We start from the raw sequence: 14,903 nt of genomic DNA on the forward strand, positions 1-14,903 counted from the left end.
TGATTATACAATAGTGGTGTATTTACGTGGACAACATTATAGCTTTTATTAGAATTATGAATTTTCTAATTCAAAATCATTTGGTAATGGAACAATTTTGTCGATATCTCGATATCGATCCTTATACTATAAACTAGAATATTCTATAACATAGTCGATTAATTACGAGTGAAGAAGTTAGTTGCGTCTTTTATTCAGTTTACGTAAATTTCATAATCCAAAAATAGCAAAGAACAAGCTAACTAAACTTCTAGGATTATGCAGTTATGCACGGACGGTGCCTTGTTAACGAGGAAAGAAACAGAGGAAATACAAAAACAGAGTCAACATCAAAGACAGTAACATTTCTTTGTGTTTTTTTTTTTGAAGTTGTACGTTTAGTCTCTAGAGTTTTCGCTCGTTTGTAATAACCACACACCAAATTTTTTCCCCTCTTGTCCACTCTCTCTCTCCCTCTCTATATAAATGTCCACACACTATTGCTATTAATCATATACTACTTCACTTTCATTCTCAAAACAGCTGTTTCTTGATGATAATGTCTCAGGCGTTTGAACATATGGTGAGTTTCAATTCTCTCTCCAACTTTCCCAAATCCAAGTTCAGACTTACAAGCTAAGAGTTGCAATGATTAATGATCATTTTACAACATTTTGTGTAGGATGAAGCAAACAGGTTAAGCGTGTGGAATGGTTACGTAGACTGGAGAAATAGACCGGCATTGCGTGGCCGCCATGGCGGTATGCTTGCGGCATCTTTTGTCTTGGGTGAGTCTTTAGTACTTAATCTATCTATCTCTTGAACAAGTATAGGCCAATTTTTTTGGAGGAAAAAGGTACTCTTAATTTTTAAAAATGGAGTAATAATTGTTAGTGTATTCCTAAACACACGTTTTTAGGTGTGGAAGTGTTGGAGAACCTTGCGTTCTTAGCAAACGCCAGCAATCTAGTGCTGTATTTGTCAACGAAGATGGGGTTTTCACCGTCTGGAGCCGCAAACGCTGTAACCGCTTTTATGGGAACAGCATTTTTCTTGGCCCTTTTAGGAGGGTTCTTGGCAGATGCTTTCTTCACCACTTTCCATATCTATTTAGTCAGCGCCGCCATTGAATTCTTGGTAAGCACTTCATAGCAAATCAAAATCTGCAGTATAAGTTAAATGGTACTTACGGTCTAAGCCCACACTATTTTGTGGAACATACAGGGCTTAATGGTACTTACGGTCCAAGCCCATGAGCACTCTACCGAGCCATGGTCTCGTGTAGTTCTGTTCGTGGGTCTATTCTTAGTAGCTCTCGGTGTAGGAGGAATAAAAGGCTCGTTGCCACCGCACGGAGCTGAACAATTCGACAATGAAACACCGAGTGGGAGGAGACAAAGATCCTTCTTCTTCAACTACTTCATATTTAGCCTCTCGTGCGGTGCCTTGATAGCCGTCACGGTCGTGGTCTGGCTCGAAGATAACAAAGGCTGGTCTTATGGCTTTGGTGTCTCCACGGCCGCGATCTTGATATCGGTCCCGGTTTTCTTGGCTGGATCTCGCTTTTATCGCCTTAAGGTTCCTAGCGGAAGTCCAATCACGACTCTATTCAAGGTCTTGACCGCTGCTTTATACGCTATGTGCAAGAGAAGAAGAACTTCAAGCAACGTTGTTACGTGTCATACAAGAAACGATGGTGATGACAACGAAAGCAAGCGAAACAGCGATGGAGATGATGAAGTTCTCGGATCGTTCCTTGGTGAAGTTGTGAGAGCACGCGAATCTCTACCTCGACCACTCTGTTGCACGGAGGAACAAATCGAAGACGTGAAGATAGTCATTAAGATTTTACCTATTTTCATGTCTACCATTATGCTTAATTGCTGTCTAGCTCAACTGTCGACCTTTTCTGTCCAACAAGCTTCGACGATGAACACCAAGCTTGGGTCATTTACCGTCCCACCCGCGGCATTACCTGTCTTCCCGGTAGTCTTCACAATGATCTTAGCTCCAACTTACAACCACTTCCTTCTTCCCCTAGCTCAAAAAGCAACAAAAAATGAAACCGGCATAACTCATCTTCAACGCATTGGAACAGGGCTCATCCTTTCGATAGTCGCAATGGTGGTCGCAGCCTTAGTGGAAACCAAACGCAAACACGTCCTTCTTGCTTGCTGTTCAAGCAACAACTCATCTTCTTATTCTTCTTCGCCGCTTCCTATAACGTTTCTTTGGGTGGCTATACAATATGTGTTTCTTGGATCAGCCGATCTATTCACGTTAGCCGGTATGATGGAGTTTTTCTTCACCGAAGCTCCTTCTACAATGCGTTCCCTTGCAACCTCTCTTTCATGGGCGTCTCTTGCGATGGGTTATTACTTGAGCTCTGTTCTCGTCTCGGCCGTTAACTTCGTAACAGGCTTAAACCAGCACAATCCATGGCTTTCGGGGAAGAATCTGAACCAGTATCATCTCGAGAGATTTTACTGGCTCATGTGTGTGCTTAGTGGGATCAACTTCTTGCATTATCTCTTTTGGGCTAGCCGTTATGTGTACCGGTCGAACCAAGGGTAGATCCTAAGCATATATATTGATGAATCTTTCGTGGGAATAAGTGTATTGTATTGAGCCTAAGCATAAATATTTTAATGTGAAATTTTTTTTTGATAAAAATGTTTACAAGCTCACAAATCAAATGCTTAAAAGGGTTATAAAAATTAGTCTCATGTATGATGATGAGTGTAAATTTCCTTTGATATCTCTAAATGTTTAATCTCCTTTGATATTGTAATACTAAGTTACTAAATTAACAAATCAAAATAGCATTGAAATTAACAATCAAAATATAATTATACAATCTTAAACACTAAGCAAAATTAACAAATATAACGTAAAATCTAAAAATTTTAATTATAAAAAATCCTCATGCGGTGTACTGCGAATTAAAATCTAGTTGTTATAAGAATAAAAGAAGTGCATGATACATGTTTCTTACTTACAGTGTTTTACCTGAACACATGTCGTCAACAAGTACTCTATTCTATTAAATTATTGAAAATAAACTCTTTATCTACAAAAAAAAATGAGTCAAAAACCGATAAATTTATATGAAAAAATAGATTTGTGAAATTTATGTTAGTTTGGTTAAGGTGTTATATTAATATATGTATCTAGTTGGGTTGGATAATCCATCTTTTATTTATTTCGGTTTGTTATTAGATTTTTTACGGATAAATCATGTTTGGAATAAGATTTATGATGTTTGAAACCTACATATGTGAGATTTATGTGCATTATATAAATAATTTGTTGAAGTTCGAATCATGATAAATTGGTTTACATTATTGTGGATTTTGATTGTGATGATATTACTCTTATAGTCTTGTACTTATATGTAAGTGTTCTCAATATTCCAATTTATGGAATTGAAATTAATTATAGGATAATTGAGAAAAAAATCAAGTCCACAAAAATTTTAAGATTATTTATTTTATTAAGGATTTTAGATGAAATATTTTGGTTTAGGGTTTAAGGTTCATATGAGATGTAAATCTTATACCATTTCAGATTATTTTTTTCTTTCTAAGTTTGCTATAAAATGTAGGCTAATAATTCATAAAGAAAAATATTTGTTTCAAGTTAATTCGGTTCCGGTTTTCCAAAATTTCGGTTAACTAAATAAACCATAGTTATACACTTGTTTTGGGTTTAAACCAAAAAGCATTACTCAGTTTTAAAAGTTCATTTTTATTTCATTTTTGAATAATATCGAAATAGTCAATTACCGTTTAAGACATATATATAAAACCAATTAAAATTCAGGTCCATTTGACAAGAGTTCAAACCAAAGAAACCAAATCGAAACTTTGGTTTGACGCAATTTTTTGTGTGGTTCGTTTTATTTTTATTTTGCTATTATTATAATTTTAAGGACGATTATCACAAGTAGATTTAATTCTGTATTAGGAGGATTTAGGATAATTACAGAAAGAAATTGAAAAGTCCATCTAACCGACTCACCAGATCATCTATTACTTCTTTTGTCTAATCCTCTTAATTTAGACCCAATGTTTATATTTATCACATACAACCCCAATTAAAAAAAAAAACAGTTATATTTTTTCTAATAAAAAATATCTTTATTTTCTTAAAATTCAATGTTTGTTTCTATTTTTGATAAGTAGAATACAATAGATATAGTTGTTATCTCTTCAAAAGTATCTGGGCTTTTCCTACAAAATTAAAACAATATATAAACAATAATAAATAAAGGGTAAGATATCGAAATAGTAGAAACTTAGCGAGGGTCTTCTTTATAAACACCGTCTCCTCTACCCACTGAAATATCTATATTTCTATCAAACTACAGAGAGAGAGAGAGAGAGAGCTCCTCACCAAATCGTTTTGCATTTTTTTTTCCTCTGCTTCAAAATCTCTACGAAAAGAAGACAACTTTGGGTAAACCCTAGAATTTTATCCTGATCATCTTTGTGGGTTTTAGTTTTCTCGTTCTACTTTTCATGTTTTTGAACCCTGTTTTTGGTTTTATCAAAAGTTCGTTCGTCTGAATTCTCGACTCTAACGTGAAATCTGTGTAATTCTTATGTGTTTAAAGCATATTTTTGCTAAGGGATTGAAAGATTTTGTACATATATGTGTGTGTTATTGTGATCTGTGAGCGTATTTTTTTCTGGGCTTTTGTGAGATTAGATCGATAGGTTAACAAAAACTCGGAAGCGATCTTGTATGTTATTTGGGTTCTGGGTACAACCAGTGACTAATTTAATGTGTATTCATTAGCTTTGAGAGCTGAGTGTTTTATCTTAGTGCTCTTGATCTTTCAAAAAATTTCGATAAAAAATTTTTATCGATTTTTTTTGTTGTTGTTGTTGGTTGGTTGGTTTATAACTCTGTTTTTTTCTGAATGGGTTAGGTTTGTGAAGAAGAAGATGGGAAATTTGTTTTGTTGCGTTCAAGTGGATCAGTCAACTGTGGCGATCAAAGAGACTTTTGGGAAATTCGAAGATGTTCTTGAACCTGGTTGCCATTTTCTTCCTTGGTGTCTTGGTAGTCAAGTTGCTGGCTACCTCTCTTTGAGGGTTCAGCAGTTAGACGTTCGTTGCGAGACTAAGACAAAGGTTTATTATGATTCATCTCTTAACTAACACCACTCTCTTTTATGAAAATTAATCTTTTGATTAGTTTCTGTTTACTAGTAACTAATCTTTGTTTTTTACTTTTGGTTTGTACAGGACAATGTGTTTGTTAATGTTGTTGCATCGATTCAGTACCGTGCCTTGGCTAATAAGGCGAATGATGCGTTCTACAAACTCAGTAACACTAGGAGTCAGATTCAGGCCTATGTGTTTGATGGTAAGCCTCATTCTTAAGAAAAGCAAAAACATATTCTACTAAAAAAAAAAGCTGTTTTTGTTTTGAATTTCCAGTCATTAGAGCAAGTGTCCCGAAGTTGCTTCTTGATGATGTCTTTGAGCAGAAGAATGACATTGCTAAAGCTGTTGAAGAAGAGCTCGAGAAGGTATTATAATCTTTGTTTGTTTTGGTCTCTTTTCGCTGCTTTGTGAAGTTGTGAAGAGTGTTCATCTTGTATCTCTCTGTTACTTGTGTAGGCAATGTCGGCTTACGGTTATGAGATTGTGCAAACTCTCATTGTTGATATCGAGCCTGATGAACATGTCAAACGAGCCATGAACGAAATCAATGCTGGTAACTAACAAAACTTTCCATCAGTTTATATACTCTTTCTTGTAACTTGTCGAATCTGAGTTTCTGCTTCTTGTTTTATAGCTGCAAGGATGAGATTGGCTGCAAACGAAAAGGCAGAGGCCGAGAAAATCCTGCAGATTAAGCGAGCTGAAGGTGAAGCTGAGTCCAAGTACCTCTCAGGAATGGGTATCGCACGTCAGAGACAAGCGATTGTAGACGGACTACGCGATAGTGTGTTGGGTTTCGCTGTGAATGTGCCTGGGACAACTGCTAAAGATGTGATGGACATGGTGCTTGTTACACAGTACTTTGACACAATGAAGGAGATTGGTGCTAGCTCCAAATCCTCTGCAGTGTTCATACCGCATGGACCAGGAGCTGTTCGTGATGTGGCTGCTCAGATCAGAGATGGCCTTCTTCAGGGCTCGTCCACCAACATGTGAAGTGGATGGGACTGATTATGTCCTCTTTTATTCGACTAAGCTTATGGTGTGATTATTATTTACTTTGATAATTTTTTCTTTTTCTTTTGGAGGATATTGAAACTACAATATCTTATTTTTTGTTTTTTTTTTTCCTTTTTTTTTTTTTTTTTAATTTTGGTTTTTAATTTCTCGTTGTGTAGACATATTCGGGGTTTATAACTAGCCTTTACAACGAAATCGTATTATTATCCTCCATGGTTATGGTGAGAACTTCGAAGACTCTAGTTCAGAAAATTACTGAGATCCACAACAATTGAGTAGAAGAACATTAACATAGTATTCAAGTGTATTATAAGAAAGACTTCTCAATCGCATGTGTTTAGTTATATTATTAACAAGTACATTATCATCAGTTGCAAAAACGTAAAAACTTGATAGATGTTGTGAGTGTAGAAACAATAACGGAAGAATCAATGAAGACGTGAATACTATACATTCCCTTTGTAGTTTGTAAATCTGAAACTAATAATGATAATACTTTGTGGAGAAACCAAAGACTTATAGACTCTCCCTCAACTTTTAATACTAGTTTTTAAGAATGTTTTTTTTGTTTGTTTGTTTCACATGCAACTAATTATCTTATTATATAAATCTTAGTTTTTCAAAGTTGCTAATTCATAAAATTTTCACATGTGTCAAGTATATCGATAAAAATTTAACATTTGTGAAAAAAAATATTTAATAATTATAAAAAAATAAAAAATTCTAAAATCTAAAATAAAAAGATTACAATTAATATTTTTGAAAAGTATATAAAACCAAAAGTAATATATTATATCACTAATTCTAATTGAAAAGTTATCTACTAAATTACTAATTTCAATAGAAAAATATGTGCAATTAATAAGGAAAATATGTGTAATTAATAAAGAAAATATTTGCAATTTACGATGCTTTTGCTGCAGCAGAGCCACCACCTTTGGATCTGCCACATTCGTTTTCTTCCTCTGCCGCTGAGACTATAAGAGGAAGAATAACCAAGTAGAGAACGAAAGCAGAAAATAGAGTTTTTTGGAATCTACCCATCGTTGGCTTTTGAAAAAAGTTGGTTTGTTTTTTTCTCCTTGGTGGCTTTGATTGTTTTGTAAAAGTGAGCAACTCACGTTGCTTATATATAAGAGATTCTCGTTTACAGAGGGTTTTGGAGATATTGAATTTTCGTTTGATAGGTTTAAAGTGCCCTAAAGATATGGAATTTGTGTAATTCTTTGTGAATAATGTCGACATGCACAGTAATAATGTTTTTTAAAAACATTATTAGAAGATAGTTCAGCTTAATAACAATAAAAACCCTAGTTAGCAGTTACTAGAAGAAGATAGTTCAGCTTTTTTGGGTTATTAGACATTGCACAGAGTATTCGTGTTTCCACTTTCATGGTGGAAGAATTAATTTTACCATATTGCCTTCAGTTTTCTTTAGTATTTCAACCTAATGCCACTCTGCTGTTGACTTTATATGTAATATTGGTTGACGATGTTTAAGATTTTCATATCTACTTTTTACATCATCTTCAAAAGCTACTATTGTGTTAATACGTATACGTCAAGTTCCAGCAATATCAGTCTTCACAATTTTGTAGTTTACTGGTACTAGTAGAATTCTTTTTACACCAACCAATGTAGAATGATCAATGCAAAAATCCAACCCACCAAACACGTAATGACAAATATGAACTGGATTTGGAGGGTCTAGATATTTGTGTTAACGGATCCAATAATAAGATTGACATTTAAATAGTAATGATGTTAATTATCTTGGTCCTCCTTAGAGGTGATGTTCATTAAATTTTAATATCATTTGAACGTGGTCTTTAATTACTACAACATTAATCTGAATTTTATAGTCCTTTCAATGTGGTATTAGATCAGAAGAATTACATATACAAAGCTGAAGAGTCTTATATTCAAAACATATAGTTTTTGTACAATTTACAACACATATTTAATTAACAAGCAAACTCTGATTGGTAACAAACCCAGAAAAAAAACCTATAGCAAGCCAAGCTATGCTGATATCAACATCCATCAGCATTTGTTATTGACATAAATTTATTAGTTTAACTTATTGTACGTAGTTTATATTTCGTGTTTGAAATCAGTTAGTTAGTTGCTGGTGGTGCATCTACAGCAGCAGTACTAGGCTTAGCTTGTTCAGCCTCATGAATAAGCTTCAGAATCTCATCTTTCTTGAAGACCATAGCTTGAATCTTGTCTTCAATCTTCTGAAGCTTCGTCTTCAACTTCTGAGGATCTTTCTTATCTTCAGGGTTCTTCTCTTTCTTCGCCTTCTTATCTTTCTTCTTGCTCTTCTTTTCTTGGTCTTCTCCTTCTTCTCCTCCGCCATTTTTATCGTCCTCGTGCTTATCCTTCTTATCTTTATCCTTCTTCTCCTTCTTCTCTGTTTTCTCAACTTTGTTGTGTTCCTCTTCTTTATTATCACCATGGTTCTTCACTTTCTCTTCTGTTTCTCCCATTATTCTTTATGAGATTTTGGGTTTGACTTTGTTTTCTTAGAGAATGCTTAGATCTAAAACGTTTCTTACATATTTTCTTGTGGAGCTAAGAATTGCCCTTTTATTACAAAGAATCTTAGGCTAATTTCGACCATAAAATTATCACACCCGTAGAAATCACTTCTCTATAACGAGAATTATGGAGTTTCGTATGTAGCCCTCAAGATTTTCTATCTTTAGAATTTAGTGTTGTGGAATAATCAATCTTTTAAACTCATCCATCGAGATAATAAGCCCCTAAAGTAGTTATAGATGTTAGACATGTAAAGAGGAAGGTTTTCACAATGGTAGGATTTCAGGATTATCACTTGAAAATATTTAAAATTCATGCAGCGATCATCAGTGAAGCTGAAGCCTATGCTTTACGTTGTTTGTTTCTTTCTCTTTCACGGAGACTATTCCAGAAAACTTGGTGCCATTGATGGTTTTAGACTTTTGGTTGTACATATAAACTTGGTACGAACATAGCATTAATTTAGAATTTGTAAAAAAAAATAATCAATAATTCAATATCATACAAGCATACACAAATAAAAATCATTAAAATAAATGTTTATTTTCTCAAAATTAACTAATGTTATACATGTACACAAATAAAAGTTGGAAGAATTCATGATCCCAAAATCACAATTATAAAAGCACAACAGAAATAATGAAATTACTTTCTTTTTCCCAAGTTTCTGAATTTTATTGATCGATGTGAATGAAAAGTGGGAACTGCAAAAATGTCGAGGATCAGGCCATATAATAATTGGTTTCTCAGAGAAAAATCATACACTTAATCGTCGTCCTTTGTAACGATTCGTACATGTCTCTTGTCAAAAACAGCTTTGAAAGACTCACGCTCTGCTCTAAGCTGATCCTGGAAAATTACTCTTACCTTTGCTTTTCCAATAGCATCAGCTAGTGCAAGCCTCTCTTTTTCCGACAGAGGATTCGTTTTCAAGTTGTATCCTGACCCCGGGCCTATAACTAAAGATGGCATGTTCATATTCCTTGTCGCACCAATTGAAAAACCCGCGTCTCCACCCTATCCATAGATATGAAAGCATGAATAATCAGATATCTTCCGGAAGATAAAAACATGTTTTCAAAGCTAAGAGAACTTCTAGAGATGAAATGAACGAGCAAAGATGTGTTTGTTTAAATACCTTATCTCCCCACCAAACAGATTTGCCTTTCTGCTTGCGTTCTTGGTTTGACTTGGAAAGAGATTTTGATTTTCGTCTCACACTCTGAGAGTTCTCTGTTTCATCTTCTTCTACATTTGACCATTTACTTCTGCTTAGTTCTTTCACTTCTTCTGTAAGAGAGCCAGATTCTGCTTCCCATTTACTCTCCCTTTTGTAAGAGCCTGAGATGATATCAACAGAAAGAAAGACTCAGCTCAATGTTTTCGGTTTGTCTTAGTGAAAATAAGAAGACAGTATAAAGAAAGCATTCAAATTTACCCTCTGTTGCACCCTTTTCTTCCGACTGGGTACTATTATCGGATTTTCTTTCTGGCAGTCCAAAATCATCTTCCATGTCCATATCCACCTATAGCAATTATATGAGAAGTAACAAAGTTGGTTCATATAATGAAAGCCACGGTTCAAACAGCGGTCAAAACAAGGAATTTACTAATCCCTGCCCACCATTGACAGAGAGGTATATAAACAAACTTATTTTTATTACCTCTTGGATTCCATTCTCCTTCAGGTCATGCGTAAAAGACTATTACAGAAAAAGAAGATCATAAGATATTTTGAGAAAATACAAGATCATCATAGATGGAGGCATTATTTGGCATCTTCTTCCTATTAATCAAAAGCGAGATCAATGATGGAAACAAAAGAACGGCATACGAACCTTCATATCCAGTTGCATATACAATGATGGAGCTTCTTCCCATTGTTGTGCCATCTGCTGTACTTGATCTAGTGTGATGCCATGCACGTTTCTTGCTGCACAGCCCTGTAATTTCACACACGCTTAGACCAGCAAGAAATGTGAATGAAATTCTATTCAAATATGATAATGATCTTAGTGTGCTCCTATTTCTATAGGTTAAATAACGAAAACTATAACTGAAATACAAAATCTAAGTTATTGAAGAGTAAAGAGTTTGTCAAGAACTCACAGTCGGGTCCTTGTATGTTGCTTCTAGTATGTAAGCTTCATATCCAGATCTCTGCAAAAGAAACAGAATGTCAAGGAAACTTCCAAGAATTTAATACTGGACAATGGCCATGTTTTGGTTGAACTGGTTTCAAATGTTACAATAAGTAACATTTCAAGATTCATCATTTATAACAAGCATCCCAATCATACACAGATAAGAGAATCTTGGTACATCTACTGTTCTACATTTCAGGTAAATAGAATGAAGAAACTGGTCACTGTGCACAATCGAGGCAAAAGAGGATTGAATCAAACTGAAATTCACCAAAAGAGGAATAGGTGATTTTTTCCATTCAAGTTTTTTATATAAATGATATTAGTTTAAAGCTGGTCAAGAAGCCATAAAATTCCTCAACTTTCATTTTCACGGAATCATAGACAAACAAGAAAACTAATGAGCATGGTGGCAAACAACAAAAGAGGGGATGAGAAGTAGTGCATACATTGCCCAAAGCAGCCAGTAATACTACTCGTTTATAAATTACTTGGAAAGGACATAGTCCAGAGTATATTGGTCATTGAATTCAGAGTTACAGAACTTAAAAGAATGGAAACCTCGCATTATGTTTAGCAAACATGTGAAGCAAGCAGAAAAATCAAAACAGCTCCAACTAGCAGGAACATACCACTATAGATAATACACACAGTCATTAACGTGACTCATTCTATAAAAAGAGGGCATCAGCAATACAAAGGAGAAACGACTTAAAAGAGCATGCAAGTTGCACCACGCCAATGTCCTCTTTAATGAATAATACACAACCAAGAAAGCTTTAGAGGGGGGGGGGGAGAGAGAAAGAGAGTATAGGCATATCTTTGAAAGACCATCGCCAGTTCCTTGGTTCAGCTATAAGGATGTAAGACACTAACTAATATACAGGAGTAACTTTGGAGAAAGGAAAATAGTTTTCAAGAGACATTTTGAAGACGCTGAGGAAAAGAAGACTAGTAATCTCAAATATAGGGAAATGCAAGGTGATTTTAAACTCATAATGCTAATTCTTGAGAAGGTTGAGATAACATACGAAAACATTGTCAGAACTCAGAACTGTATACTTACTAGAAAACATAATGTGTTAAAAACAATGTTCACTAACGTTTAGTGCAGATGAAGTTATCTAACGCTTGAGAAACCAAGGATAACTAAGCACTAAAGACGCTAGTTGACTTCACAAATCATTGTGAGTCTTCTATAGAATCTGCAAAACAACATCCAATGTCCACAAGGTAATATAGCAAGAAGTGAGGATATACCTTTGCTGTTGCCCAAAACTGAGCAAAATCAGCTACCCGCAGATTGCGGTCATCCACTAAGANGCAAGGTGAGTTTAAACTCATTATGCTATTTTTTGAGAAGGTTGAGATAAAATACCAAAACATTGTCAGAACTCAGAACTGTAAACTTGCTAGAAAACAAAATGAGTTCAAAACAATGTTGGAGTTCACTAAAGTTCAGTGCAGATGAAATTATCTTACGCTTGAGAAACCAAGGATAAGTAAGCACTAAAGACGCTAGTTGACTTCACAAATCATTGTGAGTCTTCTATAGAATCTGCAAACAACATCCAATCTCCACAAGGTAATATAGCAAGAAGTGAGGATATACCTTTGCTGTTGCCCAAAACTGAGCAAAATCAGCTACCCGCAGATTGCGGTCATCCACTAAGATGAGCGACATATACCAGCAAGAAACGGTCAATTCCAGAAAACAAACTGCATCCGTGGTTAGAGAAAACGAAAGAACTGCTAGGACATTGCACCACCTAGTTCCCAGCTAAACTAGATGAACAGAATCTCTAACAAAGATCTTACATGTTGTAATATACACTACTCCCTATACCTTGAGCAGACAAGAGAGATGCTGGGAGGATATTAAGTTCTTTAAACTAAGAAACTAAAGAAACCATATAGGATGAAATGTTTTCTCAAAAAAAAAGAAACGTAGTAGCCATCATGTCAACATCAACAAACAAAAGAGACAACGTCATCAGATCACAGATACCAATTACCTCTTGCAGGGAAATAACAATTCAATATGATATATGTCATACAATCTAGTATGCAGTTATGAGAAAAGTTATTACCGATTACAAAGCTGAAGGTCCCATCTTCAAGGGTCCTCTTAAAAGCCTTCAGCATGCTTGAACGATAAGCCTGGAAATTCAAGAGTGCCAGGAAACTTAACAAAAGAAAAACATTGTGGTTTATATTCATGTTTCGTTTATCTCAAAATATATGTTCTGAAAAGATACCTCTTCCACCTCAGGTTCGTAGCAGTATTCCATGACCATCTTCACACTAGGTCTTTTGCTTCTAGCAGAGCTTGAAGAAGTTGAATCACTCTCCTCCACCTTTTACATTGACAAAGCAACACAACTTTTTAGAATCTGTTGATGGTCCTGAGTAAAGAGAACCTTTTTAAAAAAGGTCTTTAGAATTACGAGGATTTAGTTAACCTTCTCAACTTCGGTCATGAAATAATCATCCATAGAATGGATTCTTGGAGCACTGCCACCATTATCTACCTCAATGTCACGCAACAACTTGGCTAAGTAACTCTTCCCACTACCTAAATACAAGAGACAATGAGAAAAAGGAACAAGAAGCAAGAGCCTAAGCTAAGAACTGAAACCATGCAAAGAGAAGGCTCGGAAAACCAACCTGGTAGCCCTCGAAGGATAATTACAAAGTGATCAGGACGATTAGATCGATGAGGAGGCGTCAGCAAATGGGACACATCAATCACTTTTGACTGAGTTGGTGCTAATTGTACAGACGATGGCTACCAAAACAACTACAAATCATCAGTACATAACAACAAGATATCTCAGGGTAACAACGAACGAAATCACTAAAAAAGCTACATTACCGAAGCATTTGGCATTCGAGGATATGATGATGATGATGATAAAGTGACCGCTGCAGATGAATTAGTAGTAACAGGAAACAATGAAGAAGGCTGAGAGGGCGAATGAGATGGAGGCAAAGGCGGTGGTGGAGAAACCGGAAGAGGGGGCTGACCATTAGGACCGCCGAAATAACCTCCGTACGGAGAGGGATGATGAGGCTGAGGCGGAGGAGGAGGAGGATGAGCTACACCATTAAACTGCTGAACTCCATTCCTATAATCACTCCTCCCATAGTGATGATTCATTCCCTGAGACTGCTGAGTTAAACCGTAACCATGATCACGAACCATCTTCAATCTCCGTTCATTCTCCCATGAGACCCGAGGACTCTCAGAAACAACACCGTAACCAGGAGAACCACCGCCGATCGCATCAATCCGAGCTCTCTTAAAACTCCGATCAGCTTCCATATCACCATCAACGGCAAAAGGTCGCAATTGATTTCCGTGGTGAGGAGGTTGCCACGGCGGATAGTGACTTTGCGGTCGAACCGGAGGTCCAGGACGAGGTGAATTGAAGTGAGGAGGAAAGCTAGGGTTGTGCGGGAAGGAAGATGGAGGAGGATACGGTTGGCAGAAAGGGAAGTGCGGCGCTGTACAAATCGGGCATATGTTTGGCTGTGTTGGTGCTGGACGCCATTGTTGTTGTTGATGATAGTTGTAATTATTATCCATTGTTTTGAGTATTGTTTTTAAAAGCTTGGATTGAGATTTTGATAGTGTGTGTTCAGAGGAACCCTAAAAATCTATAAATTAGGGTTTTATGCGGTGAAATTGACGAACAAGAAGAGAAACAAAAACTAGTTATGATGTTTCTGAGAGAAGCTGAAGCTCTTCGAATGGTGTATGCTTTCAGTTTGTGATCTGAATAGACATCTATATTTCAAGTTGCTGCTGCTGCTGCTAAATTAATCAAAAACAGTGACCTGAATAATTTTACCCCTATGAAGACATAGCACATAATTCTGGTGGGGGCCCATTTATACTAAGGCCAATAATGTGAACCAAAGGCCCAACTAAAACTTTTTTTTTTTTTTGCCCGCCCCTCAACTTAATTGGTATTATTTGAAACTACCAATAAGTTACGTACGATTGGCTTAACATTTTTTCTTAATGTCCGATTTATCA

At 35.8% G+C, this 14,903-nt stretch overlaps 4 protein-coding genes across 6 annotated transcripts; 2 read left to right on the plus strand and 2 right to left on the minus strand.

Moving 5' to 3' along the window:
• On the plus strand, nucleotides 488–2,646 carry LOC104729043 (protein NRT1/ PTR FAMILY 4.7-like). The gene is made up of 4 exons (XM_019232825.1): nucleotides 488–562; nucleotides 662–767; nucleotides 899–1,116; nucleotides 1,204–2,646. Exons 1-4 carry the CDS (start codon nucleotides 533–535, stop codon nucleotides 2,551–2,553), a joined length of 1,704 nt encoding a protein of 567 aa, XP_019088370.1. The 5' UTR covers nucleotides 488–532; the 3' UTR covers nucleotides 2,554–2,646.
• LOC109124435 (hypersensitive-induced response protein 1) lies at nucleotides 4,329–6,386 on the plus strand. The gene is made up of 6 exons (XM_010445824.1): nucleotides 4,329–4,437; nucleotides 4,913–5,117; nucleotides 5,232–5,352; nucleotides 5,427–5,518; nucleotides 5,610–5,706; nucleotides 5,788–6,386. The coding sequence occupies exons 2-6, from the start codon at nucleotides 4,929–4,931 to the stop codon at nucleotides 6,147–6,149; spliced, it is 861 nt and encodes a 286-aa protein (XP_010444126.1). The 5' UTR covers nucleotides 4,329–4,437; nucleotides 4,913–4,928; the 3' UTR covers nucleotides 6,150–6,386.
• On the minus strand, nucleotides 8,043–8,890 carry LOC104726875 (nucleolar protein 58-like). Its single transcript, XM_010445825.2, has one exon. It carries the CDS (start codon nucleotides 8,663–8,665, stop codon nucleotides 8,291–8,293), a length of 375 nt encoding a protein of 124 aa, XP_010444127.1. The 5' UTR covers nucleotides 8,666–8,890; the 3' UTR covers nucleotides 8,043–8,290.
• LOC104726876 lies at nucleotides 9,274–14,663 on the minus strand. 3 transcript variants are annotated; one of them, XM_010445828.2, is made up of 12 exons: nucleotides 13,737–14,663; nucleotides 13,529–13,649; nucleotides 13,324–13,436; nucleotides 13,120–13,218; nucleotides 12,952–13,021; nucleotides 12,474–12,529; nucleotides 10,827–10,877; nucleotides 10,556–10,660; nucleotides 10,382–10,420; nucleotides 10,156–10,243; nucleotides 9,856–10,058; nucleotides 9,274–9,734 (listed from the first exon to the last, which is right to left on the minus strand). In XM_010445828.2, exons 1-12 carry the CDS (start codon nucleotides 14,448–14,450, stop codon nucleotides 9,483–9,485), a joined length of 1,911 nt encoding a protein of 636 aa, XP_010444130.1. In that variant the 5' UTR covers nucleotides 14,451–14,663; the 3' UTR covers nucleotides 9,274–9,482. The 3 variants fall into 3 exon arrangements, 2 of the variants coding, with proteins under 2 accessions (XP_010444130.1, XP_010444129.1); XM_010445827.2 differs by having other exon boundaries at nucleotides 12,474–12,580; XR_758100.2 differs by lacking the exons at nucleotides 9,274–9,734; nucleotides 9,856–10,058; nucleotides 12,474–12,529 and having other exon boundaries at nucleotides 10,157–10,243.

The sequence above is a fragment of the Camelina sativa genome, chromosome 11 (assembly GCF_000633955.1).
Source record: "Camelina sativa cultivar DH55 chromosome 11, Cs, whole genome shotgun sequence".
NCBI lineage: Eukaryota > Viridiplantae > Streptophyta > Magnoliopsida > Brassicales > Brassicaceae > Camelina > Camelina sativa.